Source organism: Heterodontus francisci, chromosome 8 (genome assembly GCF_036365525.1).
Source record: "Heterodontus francisci isolate sHetFra1 chromosome 8, sHetFra1.hap1, whole genome shotgun sequence".
NCBI classification, from domain to species: Eukaryota; Metazoa; Chordata; class Chondrichthyes; order Heterodontiformes; family Heterodontidae; genus Heterodontus; species Heterodontus francisci.
Window position 1 is genome coordinate 36,206,203 of NC_090378.1, and position 19,286 is coordinate 36,225,488.

Here is a 19,286-nt window from a genome sequence, read left to right on the forward strand (position 1 = left end):
CCCTCAAACAGCTTCTGGATTTCACTTGCTTCACTTGACTCCGAACTCTGACAACAGCTCGTTGTTGCTCCTTGCTAACTCCATTCTACGGGTCATCATTATCCCACAAAGGGCCTCGGATTTTAACTCTGGACTCCTTTCTATTATCTCCTATCTATTTCTCATTTATTATCAGGTTTTATGTACTCAAGACTTTTGCAACTTGAGCTCTCCAAGTCCACTCACATGCGGATTTTGACTGCTGCTCCAGACCCCAGCTAATGAATCGATTTCCACTTTTGCTCTTTTTAACTTTTTTCTTTATCCCTCCTGGACCCCTCTCTTTTCACATACCTCGTTTCACTTCTCCACTCTTAAGCACTCATCCCTCCCAATTCTCTACCCCAACTCTTCAGTACTCGTTGACCTCCTGCTCTCTTGCTGCCGTCCCAGGCTTGACTCCTTCTTAGGTAAGCCCACAGCTTCCCCCTGTGCTTCACTTGGCATCCTCCAATGGGCTCATCGAGGCACTTGGTTCTGGCTCACTGTGAGCAGCATTCCCAAATGCCCAATCCCACTCTCTCGTCAACCTTCCCACCCAGTGCACCCACAGGGGGCTAAGCTTGCCAATCTTTGACTTGTCCAACTCACCCCTCCCACTGCTGACCCTGTGGACAGCAGATCAGCTCTCATCGCCCCTCTACACATCTCCCTCCAGAATATCCATTCATTTATGAACAAGGCCCTTGTCATCATGAACTTATTGCAGATGATTGCATTGACACCATGGCGTTAACTGAAACCTGGCTGAGGGGTGATGACACCTTTCCCCTAAATGAAGCCTCTCTGTCAGACTACATCTTCCACCACTTGTCCTGCTAAGACCGTCATGGTGGCAGTGTGGCACTTATCACTAGATCACACCTTGGCCGAATCCCCTCTGCTCCTTCTGCACTTTCTCTTCCTTTGAGCATCTCACCTTGTTTCACCGCTCTCACCTCTCTTTCAAAATCTTCTTCTCTATTGCCCTACCAAGTACAATAAAAATGTTCTCACTGGGATATCTTTACTGCTTTCTTCCCTCAGCCTCTAAACCGAATGACTTCTCATCCTTGGTGATTTCAACTTCCACCTCAATTCACGTTCTCTCTTCTGAGTTCACTGCCCTATCATCCCCAAATCTCTCCCTCCATGTGAAATCTCCGATCAATATTCTCAGCCACCCCCTTGAACTTGCCATCTCACGTGCTCTGGCTAATCCTATCATATCAATTACAGATAAGACAATCTCTGATAGCTTTCTTGTATCACTCTCCAACCACATCCCCCAACCCTACCTCATTTTGTATCCATCTGAGGAAAAAACCATCTGCCAATTCACTTACAACTGCACTTTCAAATTCCCAACTATCTGGCCTTTGGCCCTCTGTTCACCTCGTTTCTGCAGCTACTGACTTGCTCAACTGCACCCTCAGCTTCACCTTTGATGCCCCTGTCCCGAATAAAATCATCTCTCTTACCGTGGCCGTTCCCCTGATACATCTCTCACCTCCACTCCCTCAAGTCCAAGGGACAGAGATTTGAAAGGATAAGGTGGACAACTGGTTTAACCATCCACCGTCAGATCGAGCTGGACCACATAAAATTATTGGGTCCTACTCATTGACCAGAACTGCTCACTATTCAAGGATAATCCGGCTTCTTTTCTCTACTACAAACTGTCTTCATAAACCCCTCTCCCCCACACCTCCACTCTCACCTCCAACAAGTGCAAGGAGCTCATGGACCTCTTTGTAACTAAGATTGAGATCAGGCCAGTTGCCTTTACCGCATCCCTCCCTTCCACTAGCCCAACTTCCTCCAATGCTCCCTCCGGCCCTAGCCCTGAACTCGCTTCTTTAGAGAGGTTTCTCTCCCATCTCCCCTCGTGCCCTCTGAGCTCAAGATCCACCTCCTGTTCCCTCGACCCTATTCCCACTAAATTGCTGACCACCCAACTTCCCCTCCTGATCCCCATGTCAGCAAATATTACTAATGGTTCTCTCTCTTCTGGTGTGTCCCTCTCTCCTTTAAATCTACCGCAATCACCCCATCCTCAAAATAAAACCCTGACCGCACCATCTTTGCAAACTACTATTCCATCTCCAACCTCCCTTTCCTCTCCAAAGTCCTTGAACATGTTCTCGCCTCCCAAATCCATTCCCATCTTTCACGGAACATCACGCTTGAATTCCACAAATCAGGATTCCGCCCATGCCACAGTATCAAAATAGCCCTCATCAAAGTCCCTAATTACATCCTATGTGACTGTGTCAAAAGTGATCATTCCCTCCTTGTCCTTCTCTACCTGTCAGCAGCTTTGGCATTGTTGACCACACCATCCTCCTACAACGCCGTGCTACTGACGTCCAGCTGGATGGGACTGATCTCACCTGGTTTCATTCTTATCGATCTAATCGTAGCCAAAGTATCACTTGCAATGGCTTCTCTTCCTGCTCCTGCACCATTAGCTCTGGTGTCCCTCAAGGATCTATCCTTGGCCCCCTCCCATCTCTCATCTACATACTGCCCCTCAGCAACATTATCCGAAAGCAGAGTGTTAGTTTCTACATGTACATTGACGACACCCTGCTCTACCTACCACCAGTTCTCACAACTCCTCTACTGTTGCTAAATTGTCAGTCTGCCTTTCTGACATCCAGTACTGGAGGAGCAGAAATTTTCTCCAATTAGATATTGGAAAGACTGAATCCATTATTTTCCATCCCTACTCCAAACTCAGTTCCCCAGCTACCAATTTCATCCCTTTTCCTGGCAATAATCTGAGAATAAGCCAGTCTGTTCACAACCTTGGTGTCATCTTTGACCCCAAAATAAGCTTCCTACCTCATATTCGTGACATCACTAAGATTTACATATCCATAATATCGCCCGACTTCACCCATCTCAGCTCATGTGTAGCTAAAACCCTCATTCTGAATCACAAAGGGTTGGCACGTGTGGGTTGACTAGACTTGACTATTCCAATGCATTCCTGGCTGGTCTCCCACACTCAACTCTCTATAAACTTGAGGTCATCTAAAACGCTACTGCCTATGTCCTAACTCACACCAAGTCCCTTTGGCCCATCATGCCTGCTCTCGCTGACCTACACTGGCTATGAGTCAAGTAACGCCTTGATTTTAAAATTCTCATTCTTGTTTTCAAATCCCTCCATGGCCTCTTCCATTCCTATCTGAAATCAACTCAAACCCCACCAACCTTCAGATATCTGCGCTCCTCTAATTCTAGCCTCTTGAGCATCCCCAATTTTAATCGCTCCACTATTGGTGGCCATGCCTTCAGTTGCTTAGGCCCCAAGCTCTGGAATTCCCTCCCTACACCTCTCTGCCTTGCTTTCCTTCTTTGAGACACTCTTTAAAAGTTACCTCTTTGACCAAGCTTTTGGTCATCTGACCTAATATTTCCACATGTGGCTTGGTGTCATATTTTGTATTATAATGCACCTGTGAGGTGCCTTGGGACATATTATGTTAAAGATGCTGTTGTTGTTGCTCTGTTGATTGAGGGATAACTATTGGACAGAACACAAGAACGCCCTGCTCCTTTTTGAATGGCAAATCCACTTGAGAAGGCAGACAGGGTCTCAGTTTAATGTATGATCTGAAAGACAATGTGGGGGGAGGGGTGGATTTTTAACCTATAAAGATTGGGTCAGGTGGGTTGTGGGGGGGGGGGGGGGGGGGGGGGTGCTCAGTTAAAGTCTTAAAAATCAGATTCCCAACCCACACGTGCCCATTTCCAGCTTTAAAATTAGGCTAAAAGATGGGCAGGCAGCCAACCCGCTCCAAGGAGGCAGGTTGGTACTCTTTGTGATTCAGCATTTCAACTTTAACTCTGGTTGGCTGGGTTTCCCCAAGCATTAGGGAACCAGGGAGTTACATCTAGACATGGACTTGGCAGATGCAGGTGAGTGCCATTATACCTACCTCCTGCATTCAGCATACCTGTCTGAGGAACCCTCATGATTGGGCACCACACCCCCTCCCTGACCTTACCCCCACCCCAGACCCAAGATCTCCCCACACTAGACCTCTGACCCAGCCCCCACAACAGATCGGCAGCCCACCTGATTGGGAGTTGGGAAGGAAAGAGAGAAGGGGAAAAATAGCATCCATCTCATTGATCCTTGAGTTCTACAGGTAAGATGACCCAGGTGCCTACATAAATGGAATACGATTCACATAATTACCAGAGGACATTATTGCCAACTTTACAACTGGATCACATGCACTATAAGAGAACTTGCTGAAGAAAGAGGATGAATATTAAACTTATGACCCATTCTATCACCAGTCTTTACCAAATAAATAGTGATGTTGTATTTTTACAAGAACTACAGCAAAGTGATCGCTATTTGAAGCTGTTTTTTTTAAAGCCCAGCTTCATTGCTCATGTGTCAGTGACAAAATCAGAAGATAAATGCAATGAGAAAGCCATTCCCCCATCTCAGTTCATCTATCCAGAAAGAGCATACAGTGTCTTCATCACAAATCAAAAGATTTGCTCCCAGGTTATCTTTGTACGTGTGTTCAGATGTCACAGACCTTGCTGGAAAATGGGTCACTCCCTCCAACTCTGAACTTACTAGCACCAAATATTGCAAAGCTTTCGTATACATATGTAAGGGTTTTAAAATCCCAAACAGCTGTAGTCTCTCACTTTCAACATAAGCTGTTTTTGCATCATACTTAACATACCTGTAGAATGGTGTTGAATGGCAAGGCATCAGGAAGAACAAGGAGGGCTCTTCTCTCTCTGGCAGAGTGTTCTTACAGAGCTGCTGAACATACTGCATCACATCCAGCGTTCCACGCTGGTGAATTAAGCCAGTATATAGAACTAGACACATATTAGAAAACAACAGAAAACAGACTGCCGGCTTCTTCCATGCTTTCAAATTAGCTAATGAGTAGCCTATTCAGAAAAGGGAATAAAACCAGGATTTTATTACACCATTCTACTTAAATGTATTCAAACAAAGAAATCGAATGCAAGTAGTATTTTCTGTGCATAAAACATGAGTAAATAATTTCAACTATTTATTCCAGGTAAGTACATATTTTTATATAAAGGATGCATTTTACCAGATTTACACTCAAATTATGCAATTTGTGACTGAACTTTAAGAATATTTCAACAATCCCAGAGTTAGAAAGTTAAAATAAAAAACCATATATAGCACTAGCACTTTCATAATATCACAACAGGAAAGAGCTACAAAAATACCTACAATCAAACTGCCTCTGAAAATAAACAAGCTGAAGTCAGAGATATTATATCTTTTGACACACATGAAAAAATGTATTTCTCCTTTTATGAACTTTAAAAATGCTAATCCATTCTACATTTTTCAAAGCCAAGTATTACATGTGGAAAATTTTTCAATTTAAGATATTTTCTTTTAAATTCTAATCAGCAACAGTTACACAAGTCTTGAAGTAAAATAATGAAGCAGATACTTACCGCAAAACACCATGCAGAGAGGCAGTACTGGATAAATAAACCTGAATTCCTTGTGGCTTAAGAAACTGTAATAAGGAATATATATATTTTAAAATACACAGGTATTCCAGAGGTGATATTTGAAAGTCTGCATGTGCATGAACCTGGTAATGCTGTATATCAGTGCATCAGCAGGCTGTGCCACCCACAAATGTCAATTTCTCTACAACATCCAGATTGAGTGAGGCAGTGAGCAAAGGGGAAGAGGTAATCAACTCAAACACTCATGTACCACCCAGTGTCTGCTTCAAAGCAGAGAACAGTTTGTGTCTGCTTTTGTGGAATGATTATTCACTACAGTAGGTTACCCATTATAACTATGATATGGTAGATCAATTCAGTCATACAGTGCCTAATACATGGCTCCAGCACTACCCTAACCATGTCCAATTATGCTTTTGCTAATAGAGATCACACAGGATCCAAATCTTTAATTTTCACCTCTTTCTACCCTTGACAATAACCTCTGACTGTAGTACAGCTCATGAGAGGTGGTGATGAAGAAAGTGAAGGAACTTCTCCAGTTTCACTGCTCTGCAAAGGTAGAATTGTGTTTGAAATTGCTACAGCTCAGCAGTAGCACTCTCACCTCTGGCCCAGAAGACTGTAGGTTCAAGTTCCACTCCACAGACTTGAACACATAAACTCAGGTGACACTTCAGAGCAGTATTATCTATCTAGAGATACAGCACTGAAACAGGCCCTACGGCCCACCGAGTCTGTGCCGACCAACAACCACCCATTTATACTAACCCTACAGTAATCCCATATTCCCCATCACCTCCCTACACTAGGGGCAATTTACAATGGCCAATTTACCTATCACCTGCAAGTCTTTGGATGTGAGGGGAAACCGGAACACCCGGCGAAAACCCACGCAGACACAGGGAGAACTTGCAAACTCCGCACAGGCAGTACCCAGGATCGAACCTGCGTCCCTGGAGCTGTGAGGCTGCGGTGCTAACCACTGCGCCGCCCTGTGCAGTACTGAAGGAGTGCTGCCCTGTCAAAGGTGTAGTCTGCTGGATGAGAAGTTTAACCAAGGTCCTGCCTGCCCTCTCAAATGGATGTAAAAGATTGCATGATACAATTCAATGCAGAGCAGGGAAGGTCTCCTGGTGTCCTGGCCAACATTTATCCCACAAACATCTAAAACAGATGGTTCTGGTCATTTGTTTAATCACCTTTTGTGGGACCTTGCTGTGTTTAAATTGGCTGCCTCATTTCCTACATTGCAGCAGTGATTATATCTATTAGTTCCAAAGCATTTGGGGCATCCTGAGGTTGGGAAAGGTGCTATATAAATGCAAGTCTTGATTTTTTTTCCTTTAAAACAAACATACTGGAGACCTATGCTTACGAAAGGGAGGAAAGACTATATATTTTCTTGTGAAGCTGGCTCACAACTATTATCCTTTATGTGGAAAGTATTTATCGTAACCCCTTAACCTGTACCAACATTTCTCCTAATTCTAAATTTCTGCAGTAAGTCCTAAAACAACAAATTATTCTACATTATGAACAGAGCATATTTTAAAGAGAAAGTAGGGAAGTATCTGTAAAAGAAGAGGATGCAAAGGCTATGGGAAGGCAGCAAGGGCAACTCATGGACTGCTCTGGCAAAAATCTGGAAGAGACACTTTGAGTCAAATAGTTTGTAAACCCATGATTAGCATAGTGTCTTGTCTTCAATCCATCTGTGCCACAAGGTTCAATGTAGCCAAACCTTGCTTCCACTTCGTACATACCCAGCTCAGGAAACACCATTTAAGTTAGGTTGGAGGAAGGAGAAAAAGGAAAACTTTAGATCAGTAGGAAGAGATTTATACCTTGTTGGTTTGCAGCACTATATTAAATGGTATATCTGTAATTAAACAGGATAAAAATACATGCTTTGTATAAGACGATTACTTGAGTGCATGTTTGTGAGATTATGCATCTTCAACACAAATTAACTGGACAAAGAATTTCTCTGAAAATGAATTCTGAAAAATTTGCATTAAAGACAGACACCTTTAATATCTTCTTGTGGAGATCATATTGTGCTGCTCTTAACTGTCAGAATATTTTTTAAAAACGCAACTCCACTGAAGGTAGTTGCAGAAACAAATCAGAGAGCAGGGAGTAAGTTACAAAATGAATCTTAACTTAGGACTCCAATATCTGTAAACATCAGGGCCGAAATAGATTTTAACTAATGATTAGGATTCTGGTTCTGTCTTCAATCCCAGATAGCCTTACACAGAAAGCCCCAAACTGAGTTGTTACATACCTATACACAATGAGGGTCCACATCACTGCTATGAGCAAAACTCTATACTTCTTGGGTACCAACAGGCATCCATGAATGAAAAAGGGAAAATGAGTTCCCATGATAACAGGAAATCCCTGAGTGAAGTACCAATGCCACGAGTGTGAGCCGTAAAATGATCCCATGTTCTGAATCACATTAAATCTGAGGAAATTCCATTGAACCATAACCCACTGAAAGCAAAGACAAACAGGAACAAAATGTAAATTGGCAACAAATTATGCTATGGGATTGTAAATGGAACAAGATAACATGGGTATTACCAACAGGCGAGAATGAAAGGCAAATATCTTGGATAGGTTTGCCCCAGAGTGGTTTGCTTCAAAACAAAGGTACTATATTATGTAGGGTTCGGAATCCAAACAATTACATTGATTTTTTAAAGATATATAGATTCCAGGAAAAGAAATGAGTGCTACAGAATCATCATTTTACAGACACAATTTAACAGTTAACATTTCAAAATTAATCAATGAAACTAATGAACAGTAATTCCTTCCCTAACCATCCTTATGCCAAATTAACAGCACTACTGGCAGAAGTACAGAAGTAGGTACTGCTGAGAATTTCCAGCATTTCTTGTTTTTATTTTAGATTTCCAGCATCTGCAGTATTTTGCTATCATAGCAGGTACTCTTTTGCTTTGTTGAAGCAAAAGATCTAACAATGAGTGTTTTTAAAAAAATAAAGCTAAAATAATTAAATCTATAACACTGAAAATAATAGGCACCACATCTATTAAGAATAAGATGCCTCAGTGCATTATAATTTGCTCCAAAGTATGCCAGGCCAGTGGCTTTATCACAAGCTGGCCACACTACAACAGTTGTGTTACACAGCTTAACAGTAGCTTTTGAAAGATCAGTCAAAAATATGAAAAAATCCTACCTCACCATAAAATATTCGGTCAATGATCAAAGAAATCCCAAGCGTTAAACATCTGTGAAATAAACAGCATATTCACAGTGGAAAGTTTCACTTAAAAATAACTGGCACACCAATACACAGACTCAGTAGTAGGAAACACATTTCCACCCTGATTTCGTCAACACATCTAGTTCATGACTTTGGCCGTGCCACTAGGAAGGAAAAAGTAACCTTAAGCTATCTTTTATTGCTGAGAATTGTGCAAAAGAACAATGTTGGTAGAAGATTGGTAGCAGTTGCCCACTAAGAAAGAATGGCACACAACATGCAATGGAAACAGCCTTTCTTCTGCATCTGTCTCCACCTCAAAAAATTCAAAAGTGGGAAAAATCCAAAAAAGTGATTCTATATCCTACCTTTCTGCCACTCCTTGGCAGATACAATTGTCTGTCCCAGCTAAGAAGCCTTACAGATTCCTTTACAGGAGTCCTGCAATAGGATTTTCTCCATTGTGTGTGTGGAAAGTAATACAGCAATCTGCAGCAAGCTCTGTAAATAATTATCCCTCAAGGATCAAGAGGATGAATCAAATGCACAACTGGCCCAGATTCTCTCAAAAAGTATTGAGACAATCCACATAGGTGGCGAGAGCTGGAATCCTCAGCATACTTGTGCAGTGAATAATTCCATCAAGTTCAAAATGAAATCCTTGCCCATGTCAGGGTTATCTGGGACTCAAGGCCTAGGGCTTCCAAACAGTAGTCATCAATACGAACATGAAATAAACTTGATTTGAAATATTGGTGAGAAATTGCTGTTGTTCCTGTTAATGCTGCCTCATCCCCGTCCCCTTCACCTACTTTCCAAGAGCAGATGGAATAGTCATCTTGTATTTCTCAGTTACACCATATTAACTTCAGGCAGGTCAGCAGTAGTACTGAGCCACTAATATTGGATGGTATGCATATGAAACTCGGACACAACCCATGCCAGCAAGAATGCTTTGTTAGTTGGTCCCTGAATCATAGAAGGACTGTATTGCTTTACACTTAATCTTTATCTAGGTCAAAGCCAAGCTGCTCCCAAATTGAAAGTTTACAACTAACAATTTACATAATTAGTGTTTTGATTTTTACTCCTTTCGGTTCCTGAGCAAATTCTGATCTTGACATGAAATGCAAATGCAGAGTATCTACAGCGAAGTAATTGAGTTGCTGATTGCAAATTGTATTCAACAGCAAAAAATACAGGATTGACTCTTAAACTGGTTTGTCTAAAGGTTTATGCGTCTGCCCTGATATGGGGCAAACTCCTCTCCCCTCTTGTACATACCCAACTGGTAGACATTTGTGCAAGAGTAGATCCAGTTTCTTCAGTTCCTGCCAGAAGTGAGAAAATAGCAGTGGCAGCCAAAGGATGACAGCGGTGGGGCGCACAACAACGGCAAAAGCAGTCAGAGCCAGATACTTTGAACTGCAGATAGAAAAAATAAAAACAGACACAATGTGATCTGGTTACAGCTGCCCTTATATGCTCTCACAAAAATAAACAGTTCTTCTGCAAACTTACCCCATTTTTGCCATCTTTCCTACTAAAGTGATAGTTTCTATGTGTAGTTCCTAGGTGACATTTCCAATTTCACACAATCTTCCCATGTCTTTCCCAATTTCCCACTTCTATTTTAGAGACAGCGGGCTGGCAGGAATAACAGACTATATTAATGCATCTCTCTCTGCTGCGTCTCCTCTATTCACCCATCATCCCACAGAAGAAAAAGATTTTAACAGAGAAGTCTGCATCTTATCATGAAAAATCTACTGGAAAATCAAGTAATGTAATCAGAATCTTTTAACAGTGGGCAAGTTTAAAAAGAAACTTTCAAGGAAATACAGAGGACATTAATTATCTCTCACTCCAAGACCTAAGATGAGCAAGTTTTATTTACTGAGAACTACAAACAATTCCAACATCTATCATCCCAGATAGCACAGTGATTCATGCAGTTTCAAAAAAAAAACACATGGAACAAAAGACCATTTTTTCAAGGGACATTTATTTATTCTCCAGAGTAAGTAGAATAATCACTGGTAAAACCTCACCAGGAGAAAAACTGAACTCCATGGCTCCAACCCTGAAAAGGCAAAATCACTCGACAGTAGAAACTACGATGCTAGGAAGTGAGGCTCTTCATGAAGAAGCCAAATTCAAATTCCTATCCAATTGGCCTGTGCACTTTTATTTAGTCCACAGAATGAAGCACTTGGTGTTGCCTGAAGGGGGAAAAAGAAACAGAAAACTACAGGTGGGATGGCTGGGCTCAAGGTCCTGTCCTCAAACCCAAACTCAAGTAAGCAACTCAGTACATTATGAAGATGTAATGAAGAAAATCTGTAGAGACATCGATGCAGTGGAATATAAAATTAGACTGCAAAGATGCAACAGCAACTTATATTTATGTAGCACCTCTAACATGATGAAACATCCCGAGGCACTTCACAGGAGTATTATAAAACAAAATATGACACTGAACCACATAAGGAGCTATTAGGTCAGATGGCCAAAAGCCTGGTCAAAGAGGTAGGTTTTAGGCAGTGGCTTAAAGGAGGAGAGCGAGGTGTAGGGAGGATATTCCAGAGATTAGGGCCAAGGAAACTAAAGGCGCAGCCACCAATGATGGTGCGATTAAAATTAGGGATGCTGAACAGGCTAGAATTAGAGCAGTGCAGATATCTGAGGGTTGGTGGGGCTGGAGGAGATTACAGAGATGGGCGGGGGGGGGATGGAGGGATTTGAAAACAAGGATGAGAATTTTTAAATCAAGACATTCTTTGACTGGGATCTAATGCAAGTCAGTGAGCACAAGGGTGATAGGTGAACGGGACTTGGTGCAAGTTAAGACACAGCAGCAGAGTTTTGGACAACCTCAAGTTTATGGAGGGTAGAATGTGAGACACCAGCCAGGAGTGCATTAGAATAGTCAAGTCTAAAGGTAACGAAGGCATGATGAGGGTTTCAGCTGCTGATAAGCTGAAAAGGGGCAAAGTCAGGCGATATTACAAAGGTGGAAACAGGCGGTATTAGTGATGGTTCGAATATGAGGTCGGAAGCTCATTTCGGGATCAAATGTGACACCAGGGTTGTGAACAGACTGGTTTAGTCTCAGACAGTTGCCTGGGAGAGGGATGGAGTTGGTAGCTAGGGAATGGAGTTTGGAGGGGGGACCCAAAACAATGGCTTCAGTCTTCCTAATACTTAGTTCATGGAAATTTCTGCTCATCCAGTACTGAATGCTGGATAAGCAGTCTAACAATTTTGCATCAGTAGAGGAGTTGAGAGAGCTGGTGGTAGGTAGAGCAGGGTGTCGTCAGCATACATGTGAAAACTAAAGCTTTCGGATGATGGCGCTGTGGGGCAGCATGTAGATGAGAAATTTGAGGCCAAGGACCTATCCTTAGGGGAACCCAGCTGGACGACAACGGAGAGGCGTTGAAGGAGGATAGTGCAGTCAATTGTGTCAAAGTAGGTCGAGAAAGATGAGGTGGGATAGTTTACCTTTGTCGCATTCACATAGGATATACAAGAGCATAATGCAAGGGGATGGAGAAAACAATGGAGGAAACCCAAATTATTCAGGAGTGAAATTACCATTTCCTGCACAGAGTTTGTAATGGCTTTAAACTCCATAAGTCCTCACAAATACAATAGTCCTGAATTTCGATAGGACTCTTTTGATCTCCTACTGTAACTTAGGGAGAAGATTGGCAGAAACTATGTAACAGCCACTTTAAGCATTTATGCCATTTCTCTGGGGTTTTGTCAATTTTCCAGAGAATCCACATAGAAACTTCAGGCGAGTATCACATCTTGTGATGAAGCATTCAAGTTGTTCTTTCAATCACACATACTACGTCAATTATGGGTCCTCACATAAGGAAAAAACACGACTACTGCATTTGCAGTACACAATACCCACCCAAAAGTTATCAAGAGTTATGGCTTTTTACAATCACATTCCCAATATATGTCCAGTTATCCAAAATGCTCATCCATAATGGCTAGCCTTTAAAACAGAAATCCCCAGTGTAAACAAACTGATTACAAGAATATTTGATTAACAGTAAACTAATTGTAGAGTGCAATTCCCTATCAATGTTTGCATTTTTCTTTTAAATTGAAGTTTCTTTTCATATCTTCTATAAATCCTTCATTCTCTCCTGCCACAAAACACGCCTTTGAGCAAAGAGCATGCAGGTGATATTTTCAATAGCGGTGGAAAATAGCACTCTATAAACGAGTTAGGAAGTGAATCTGCCTCCTATTTTCTCCATGGAAAAGCACTCTTTTCAATAGATTGCCATAAGAGTAGAGCGGAGATCAGGCTACTCTGTGTGGGAAGTTAGGAGCACAAATCTTGTATCTTGTCACATTAACATACTATACTAAATTATACAATTAGCATTTAAAAAGGGTTTAAAATAAAGCAAACATTTTCCTGACCTACTCCCAGTCTTTGTACCCTGAAAAGGGTAATAATAAAGTGTAAAGCTGGTTAGAACAGCTTCCATACTATTCGTAATTGTCCGGGTACTGCAATACCATGTGAACCAGGAACACAGTTGGGAGAAATACTGGAAAAGAATAAAATATTATACATTTTTAAAATTAATTTGTATGGACACTCATTAAGTTTACATAAAATAATTTTCTAAATACACAAAATACTTTTTTTTTTTGAACAGTTAACGGTAGCAAACCTCATTTCATGTTTGGAACTTTGAATGCTTATCTTAGTAATGCAATTTAATTTCCCTTTACTGCCATTAGATGTTGCCACCCATGCATCTCACGCATGAAACTAACTTAGACTCGCACAATTCTGAAATTGACAAATTGATGCAATAAAAGGATTCCTCTTACCATAGTGCGGACTGTGGAAACCAAGATCTCTGGTGTCAATGTATTTTATCCGCTCTGATTTCACAGTCCATTGCAACAAACAAACTTTGTGACAGTAATTATCCTGTTAAATAGAGAGCTTTCTAGATATCTTGATTGAAATCACCTTATACTCTCCAAAATGCAGCTTTTAAGGTCTTGCTTACAGACTAATGCTTAGAGGAATAGCAAAATTAGGGTAGACCAACAGTTGTGCAGCTGGTCTTGAAGATCAGACTGTGAACTACTGTAGACTTGGGGTTGGAAGAAAATAGAGCTAACAAAACAAAATATTTTCTTAATGGAGTGGTTATTTTTACATTTAAAAAGTGTGTGCTCCTCTTATCTAATTGCTTTAGCTTATATTCACCCTTCTCAATATCTCATACATTCTTGTCCAAGATTTAGTTTGGTAATGGCTTCTTTAATGGTCGTAATATATTAGGAGTTATACCTTAGACCAGAGCAGCGGCAGTTGGCAGCGGACCTGGACCTGAGGAAATAAAGAGTGAGGCTCGAGGCCCTTACCCACCTTAGATTGGAGCAGTGGCAGTCGGCGGCGGACCTGGGAGGCGGCAGATCCAGACCTGAGGAAATAAACAGGAAGGCTCGAGGCCCTTACCTACCGTGGACCAGAGCAGCGGCAGTCAGCAGCTCTCTCGCTGTGTCGGTGCACGTTGAGTTTCAAAAAAGGAAAAAAAAAACTACAAGTGACATCACGGGAGATCTGTAGGCTGATTGGTTGGTAAGTAACAGCTATTATTACTTGTAAATAGCTTAAAAATTGGGCGAGAAAAGTTATTTTTTTAAACCCTCAAATAGCTACCTTGTAAGTTATAAGGTTAGTACTACTAAAGGTTTTGTTTTAATTGGTGTAATTTATTAATAATTAAATAGAATAGTGCTGTTTGGACACAGTGAGGCTGAGTTGTGTGTGAGGGATTTTACTGACTGGGGAAGCAGGGCGCAGGGAAGCAGCTGACTGGTAAATAGGTTCAGGCGGGTTTTTCTACTTTTTCTACTATTTATACTACTGCAGTTCTTTAGCTTCAAAAGTAAAGGTAAGGACTTAAGATTGTAGTGGGTAGTGTTTGGAATAGAACAAGGCCCCCAGCGTAATTAATATTTTTTTAATTAAAGGGAGTAACTAAGTAATCTGAAGGTAAGTCACGGCAGGAGAGCTCGCACTCATGATCTGCTCCTCCTGTGCTATGTGGTAAATCAGGGACACTTCCAGGAAGTGTATCCATCTGCAGCTACTGGCTACCTGCATTACGGAGCTGGAGCTGCGGGTGGATGCACTGTGGCATCCGCAATGCTGAGATCGTCATGGATAGCACGTTTAGTGAGGTGGTCACACCGCAGACAAATGCTGCAAAGGCAGAAAGGGAATGGGTGACCACCAGGCAGAGTAGAGGAAGGTAGGTAGTGCAGGAGTCCCCTGTGGCCATCCCCTTCTCTAACAGATATACTGCTTTGGATATTGTCGGGGGACATGGCTCAGGGGAAAGCAGCAAGAGCCAAGTTCATGGCACCATGGGTGGCTCTGCTTCACAGGAGGGGAGGAAGAGGAGTGGCAGGGCTATAGTGATACGGGATTCAATCGTAAGGGGAATAGACAGGCTTTTCTGCAGCCATGAAAAAGACTCCAGGGTGGTATATTGCCTCTCTGGTGCTGGGGTCAAGGAAGTCTCTGAGCAACTGCAGGGCATTCTGAGGGGGGAGGGCGAGCAGCCAGTTGTCATGGTACATATCGGTACCAACGACATAGGTAAAAAAAAAAGGGGATGAGGTCCTACAAGCTGAATATAGGGAGTTAGGATGTAAATTAAAAAGTAGGACCTCAAAAGTAGTAATCTCAGGATTACTACCACTGCTATATGCTACCGCGAGCAGAAATAGCAGGATATAACAGATGAATACGTGGCCAGAGAAATGGTGTAGGGGGAGGGATTCAGATTCCTGGGACATGGGACCGGTTCTGGGAAAGGTGGGATCTGGGCAGGACTGAGACCAATTTCCTCGGGGGGGGGGGGGGGGGGGGTGGTTTAAACTACAATGGCAGGGGGATGGGAATCTAAGCAGGAAGACAGAGGAGGGGGAAACAAGGATAGAAATGAAAGACAGAAAGGTAAGAAGCAAACGTGGAAGGCAGAGAAAACGAGGGCGAGAAACAAATGGGGCCATAGTGCAAAATGATGATTAACAATGTTAAAAAGACAAGTCTAAAGGCATTGTGTCTTAATGCGCAGAGCATTCGCAATAAGGTAGATGAATTACCAGCACAAATAGATATAAACGGTTATGATATAATTGCGATTACGGAGACATGGCTGCAGGGTGACCAAGGATGGGAACTGCACATCCAGGGGTATTCAATATTTAGGAAAGACAGGCAAAAGGGGAAAGGAGGTGGGGTAGTGTTGTTAGTAATGGAAGAAATCAATGCAATAGCGAGGAAGGATATTGGCTCGGAAAATCACAAGGTGGAATCTGTATGGGTAGAGCAGAAACACCAAGGGGCAGAAAACACTGGTGGGGGTTCTTTATAGGCAGAACAATTAAACATATACTTTGGTTCTATCTTCATAAAGGAGGACACAAATAAACTCCCAGAAATGTTAGGGAACCAAGGGTCAAATGAGAGGGAGGAACTGAAGGAAATCAGTATAAGTAAAAAAAATAGTGCAGGAAAATTAATGGGATTAAAGACTGACAAATCCCCAGGGCCTAATGATCTGCAACTCACAGTTGGAGAAGTGGCCCTGGAAATAGTGGATGCATTGGTGGTCATCTTCCAAAATTCTATCGACTCTGGAGCAGTTCCTACAGATTGGAGGGTGGCAAATGTAACCCCACTATTTAGAAAAGGAGGGAGAGAAAAAACAGGGAATTACAGACCAGTTAGCCTTACATCAGTAGCGGGGAAAATGTTAGAGTCTATTATAAAGGATATGATAGCAAAACACCTGGAAAGCATAAACAGGATTGGATAAAGTCAGCGTGGGTTTACGAAAGGAAAATCATACTTTACAAATCTACTGGAGTTTTTTCAGGATGTAACTAGTAGAATAGATAAGGGAGAACCAGTGGATGTGGTGTATTTGGATTTTCAGAACGCTTTTGATAACGTCCCACATAAGAGGTTTGTGTGCAAAATTAAAGCACATGGGATTCGGGGTAATATACTGGCATGGATTGAGGATTGGTTGACAGACAGGAAACAGAGAGTAGGAATAAACAGGTCTTTTTCCGGGTGGCAGGCAGTGACTAGTGGGGTACCGCAGGGATCAGTGCCTGGGCCCCAGCTATTCACAATATATATTAATGACTTGGGTGAGGGAACTAAATGTAACATTTCCAAGTTTGCAGATGACACAAAGGTGGGGTGGGGTGGGGGTGGGGGGGGCAGGAGAGGAGGACTGTGAGCTGTGAGAAGGCAGCTTCAATGTGATTTGGACAAGTTGGGTGAGTGGGAAAATGCATGGCAGATGCAGTATAAAGTGGATAAATGTGAGGTTATCCACTTTGGTTGGAAAAACAGAAAGGCTGATTAGCTGAATGGTGATAGACTGGGAAAGGGGGAGGTGCAACAAAACCTAGCTGTCCTTGTACACCAGTCACTGAAAGCAGGCATTCAGGTGCAGCTAACAGTCAGGAGGCAAATGGTATGTTGGCCTTCATTGCAAGAGGATTTGAGTACAGGAGCAAGGATGTCTTACTGCAGTTATACAGGGCCTCGGTGAGACCACATCTGGAGCATTGTGTGCAGTTTTGGTCTCCTTATCTGAGGAAGGATGTTCTCGTCATGGAGGGAGCGCAAAGAAGATTTACTAGGCTGATTCCTGGGATGGCAGGATTGAAATATGAGCAGAGATTGGGTCGACTAGGCCTTTATTCACTAGAGTTTAGAAGAACGAGAGGGGATCTCATAGAAATCTATAAAATTCTAACAGGCCAGATGCAGGGAGGATGTTCCCAATGGCTGGGGAGTCCAGAACCAGGGGTCACAGTCTCAGGATACGGGGTATGCCATTTAGAACCAATATAAGGAGAAATTTCTTCATTCAGAGGGTGGTGAACCTGTGAAATTCTCTACCGCAGAAGGCAGTGGAGGCCAAATCATTAAATATATTCAAGAAGGAGATAGATATATTTCTTAATGCCAAAGGGATCAAGGGATATGGGGAGAAAGCAGGAACAGGGTACTGAATTAGACTATCAGCCATGATCTTTTTTGAATGGCAGAGCAGGCCCAAAGGGCTGAATGGCCTACTCCTGCTCCTATTTTCCATGTTTCTATGTTTGAGTTAAAACTAGTTTCACTCAAGAGAATGGTCCAGATCACATTTGTTGCAATAATTTGTCAATTTGTTGCAATATAAAGTCTATTGGTGTGATTATAGATACTATCTCACCTTCCATGCTTGTTGCATAAAAATGTTTCCACGTGTATCACTCACTTTAGAGTCTCTCCGTCAAGTTGCGAAAGACTTGAGGCAGTCAAGACACCTTGGAAGAATTTCCATCCCACATCAAATGAAAAGAAAATAAATATGGAAAGATAGAATAAGCAACATTCTTACCACCCATTTTGCAATCTCTGCACTCTCCTGTTTCTTCATGATAGAGTATAGCTTTACATCTGCCAGTGCTGCCAGAAGAGACTGGACTAGTCGAGGACCCCAGATCTACAAAAACAATTATGACAGGTTCACTGAAAGCAATACAATTAATGTTAGACAGCAGATTGTAGATGTAAATCATTGCCCAGTGAGTGGCATCCCTGCCACAGCAAAAGAATCATTATTCCTGCTCTCTTGCACTATTGCGGTTAATAAAAATGCTGATGGATATGAAACTTACAATTTTTTTTAAATGAATAGGTATCTGTGCAATCAGAACATTTTCTATATAATCTCAATTGGTTCAAATTGCAGCACAGACTACAGCTCATCATATGAAGTTCTAATTCTTAATGTGGCAAAGCATGATGCTAACCAGAGATTAGCATAAAGGAAGGCTTGAAAATAAAAGAACATACTGCAGTAGCCAGCTTAAGCCTGGGTGCAAGTCATTTCGCTTGCCTAAGCAGTGATGCAGAGGGTACAAGCAGAATAGTAAGGGGCATTGGACATAATGCAAAATCTTAACTTTATGTGTATTCAAGTTAATATTTTTATTCTCTGTACTTATTTCTTTTTTCTCCCCCAGCATATGTAGAACCAAGTATTTACAATCCTCAGAGAAGCAAAGGGGTATTTCCATCAGGCAAAGATACCAATTTTTAAAACTGTTTGTAAATATGGAAATGGCTTAAATTGGGGGAAAAGAATTTTATCCCATTCTGATTTCACCAGATCAAAAACATCCCATGCCAGAACTACTTCCAGACTTCCACCTCAGAGGGCCAGGTACATCAAAAATGTAAATACAAGTCAGCACCTCCTTTCAGCAACATACTACAATTACAAATTTCAGCAGAATGAAGTAAAATATCATCTATGCCACTATTCTTAAAGTGCTGCAAAGAATAAAATACTACTTAAAAGGTTTCATTTTCAGCATCTTCTGGCTAGTTAGAAGGATCAACCAACTGCCAGAATCTTGGTATTTTGATATTTTTGCA

General features: G+C 41.9%; 1 protein-coding gene across 4 annotated transcripts in view; it reads right to left on the reverse strand.

Annotated features, from left to right (window-relative positions):
• Positions 1-19,286, reverse strand: part of pigb (phosphatidylinositol glycan anchor biosynthesis, class B) — a 44,074-nt gene that overhangs the window by 5,198 nt on the left and 19,590 nt on the right. For all 4 annotated transcript variants that reach the window (XM_068036952.1, XM_068036950.1, XM_068036951.1 and 1 more), the window contains exons 4-10: positions 18,244-18,348; positions 13,220-13,350; positions 10,055-10,195; positions 8,744-8,795; positions 7,817-8,028; positions 5,506-5,570; positions 4,740-4,956 (exon numbers count right to left, since the gene is read on the reverse strand). In XM_068036952.1, the coding sequence (XP_067893053.1) occupies positions 4,740-4,956; positions 5,506-5,570; positions 7,817-8,028; positions 8,744-8,795; positions 10,055-10,195; positions 13,220-13,350; positions 18,244-18,348 (923 nt within the window). The remainder of the gene's footprint in view (positions 1-4,739; positions 4,957-5,505; positions 5,571-7,816; positions 8,029-8,743; positions 8,796-10,054; positions 10,196-13,219; positions 13,351-18,243; positions 18,349-19,286) is intronic.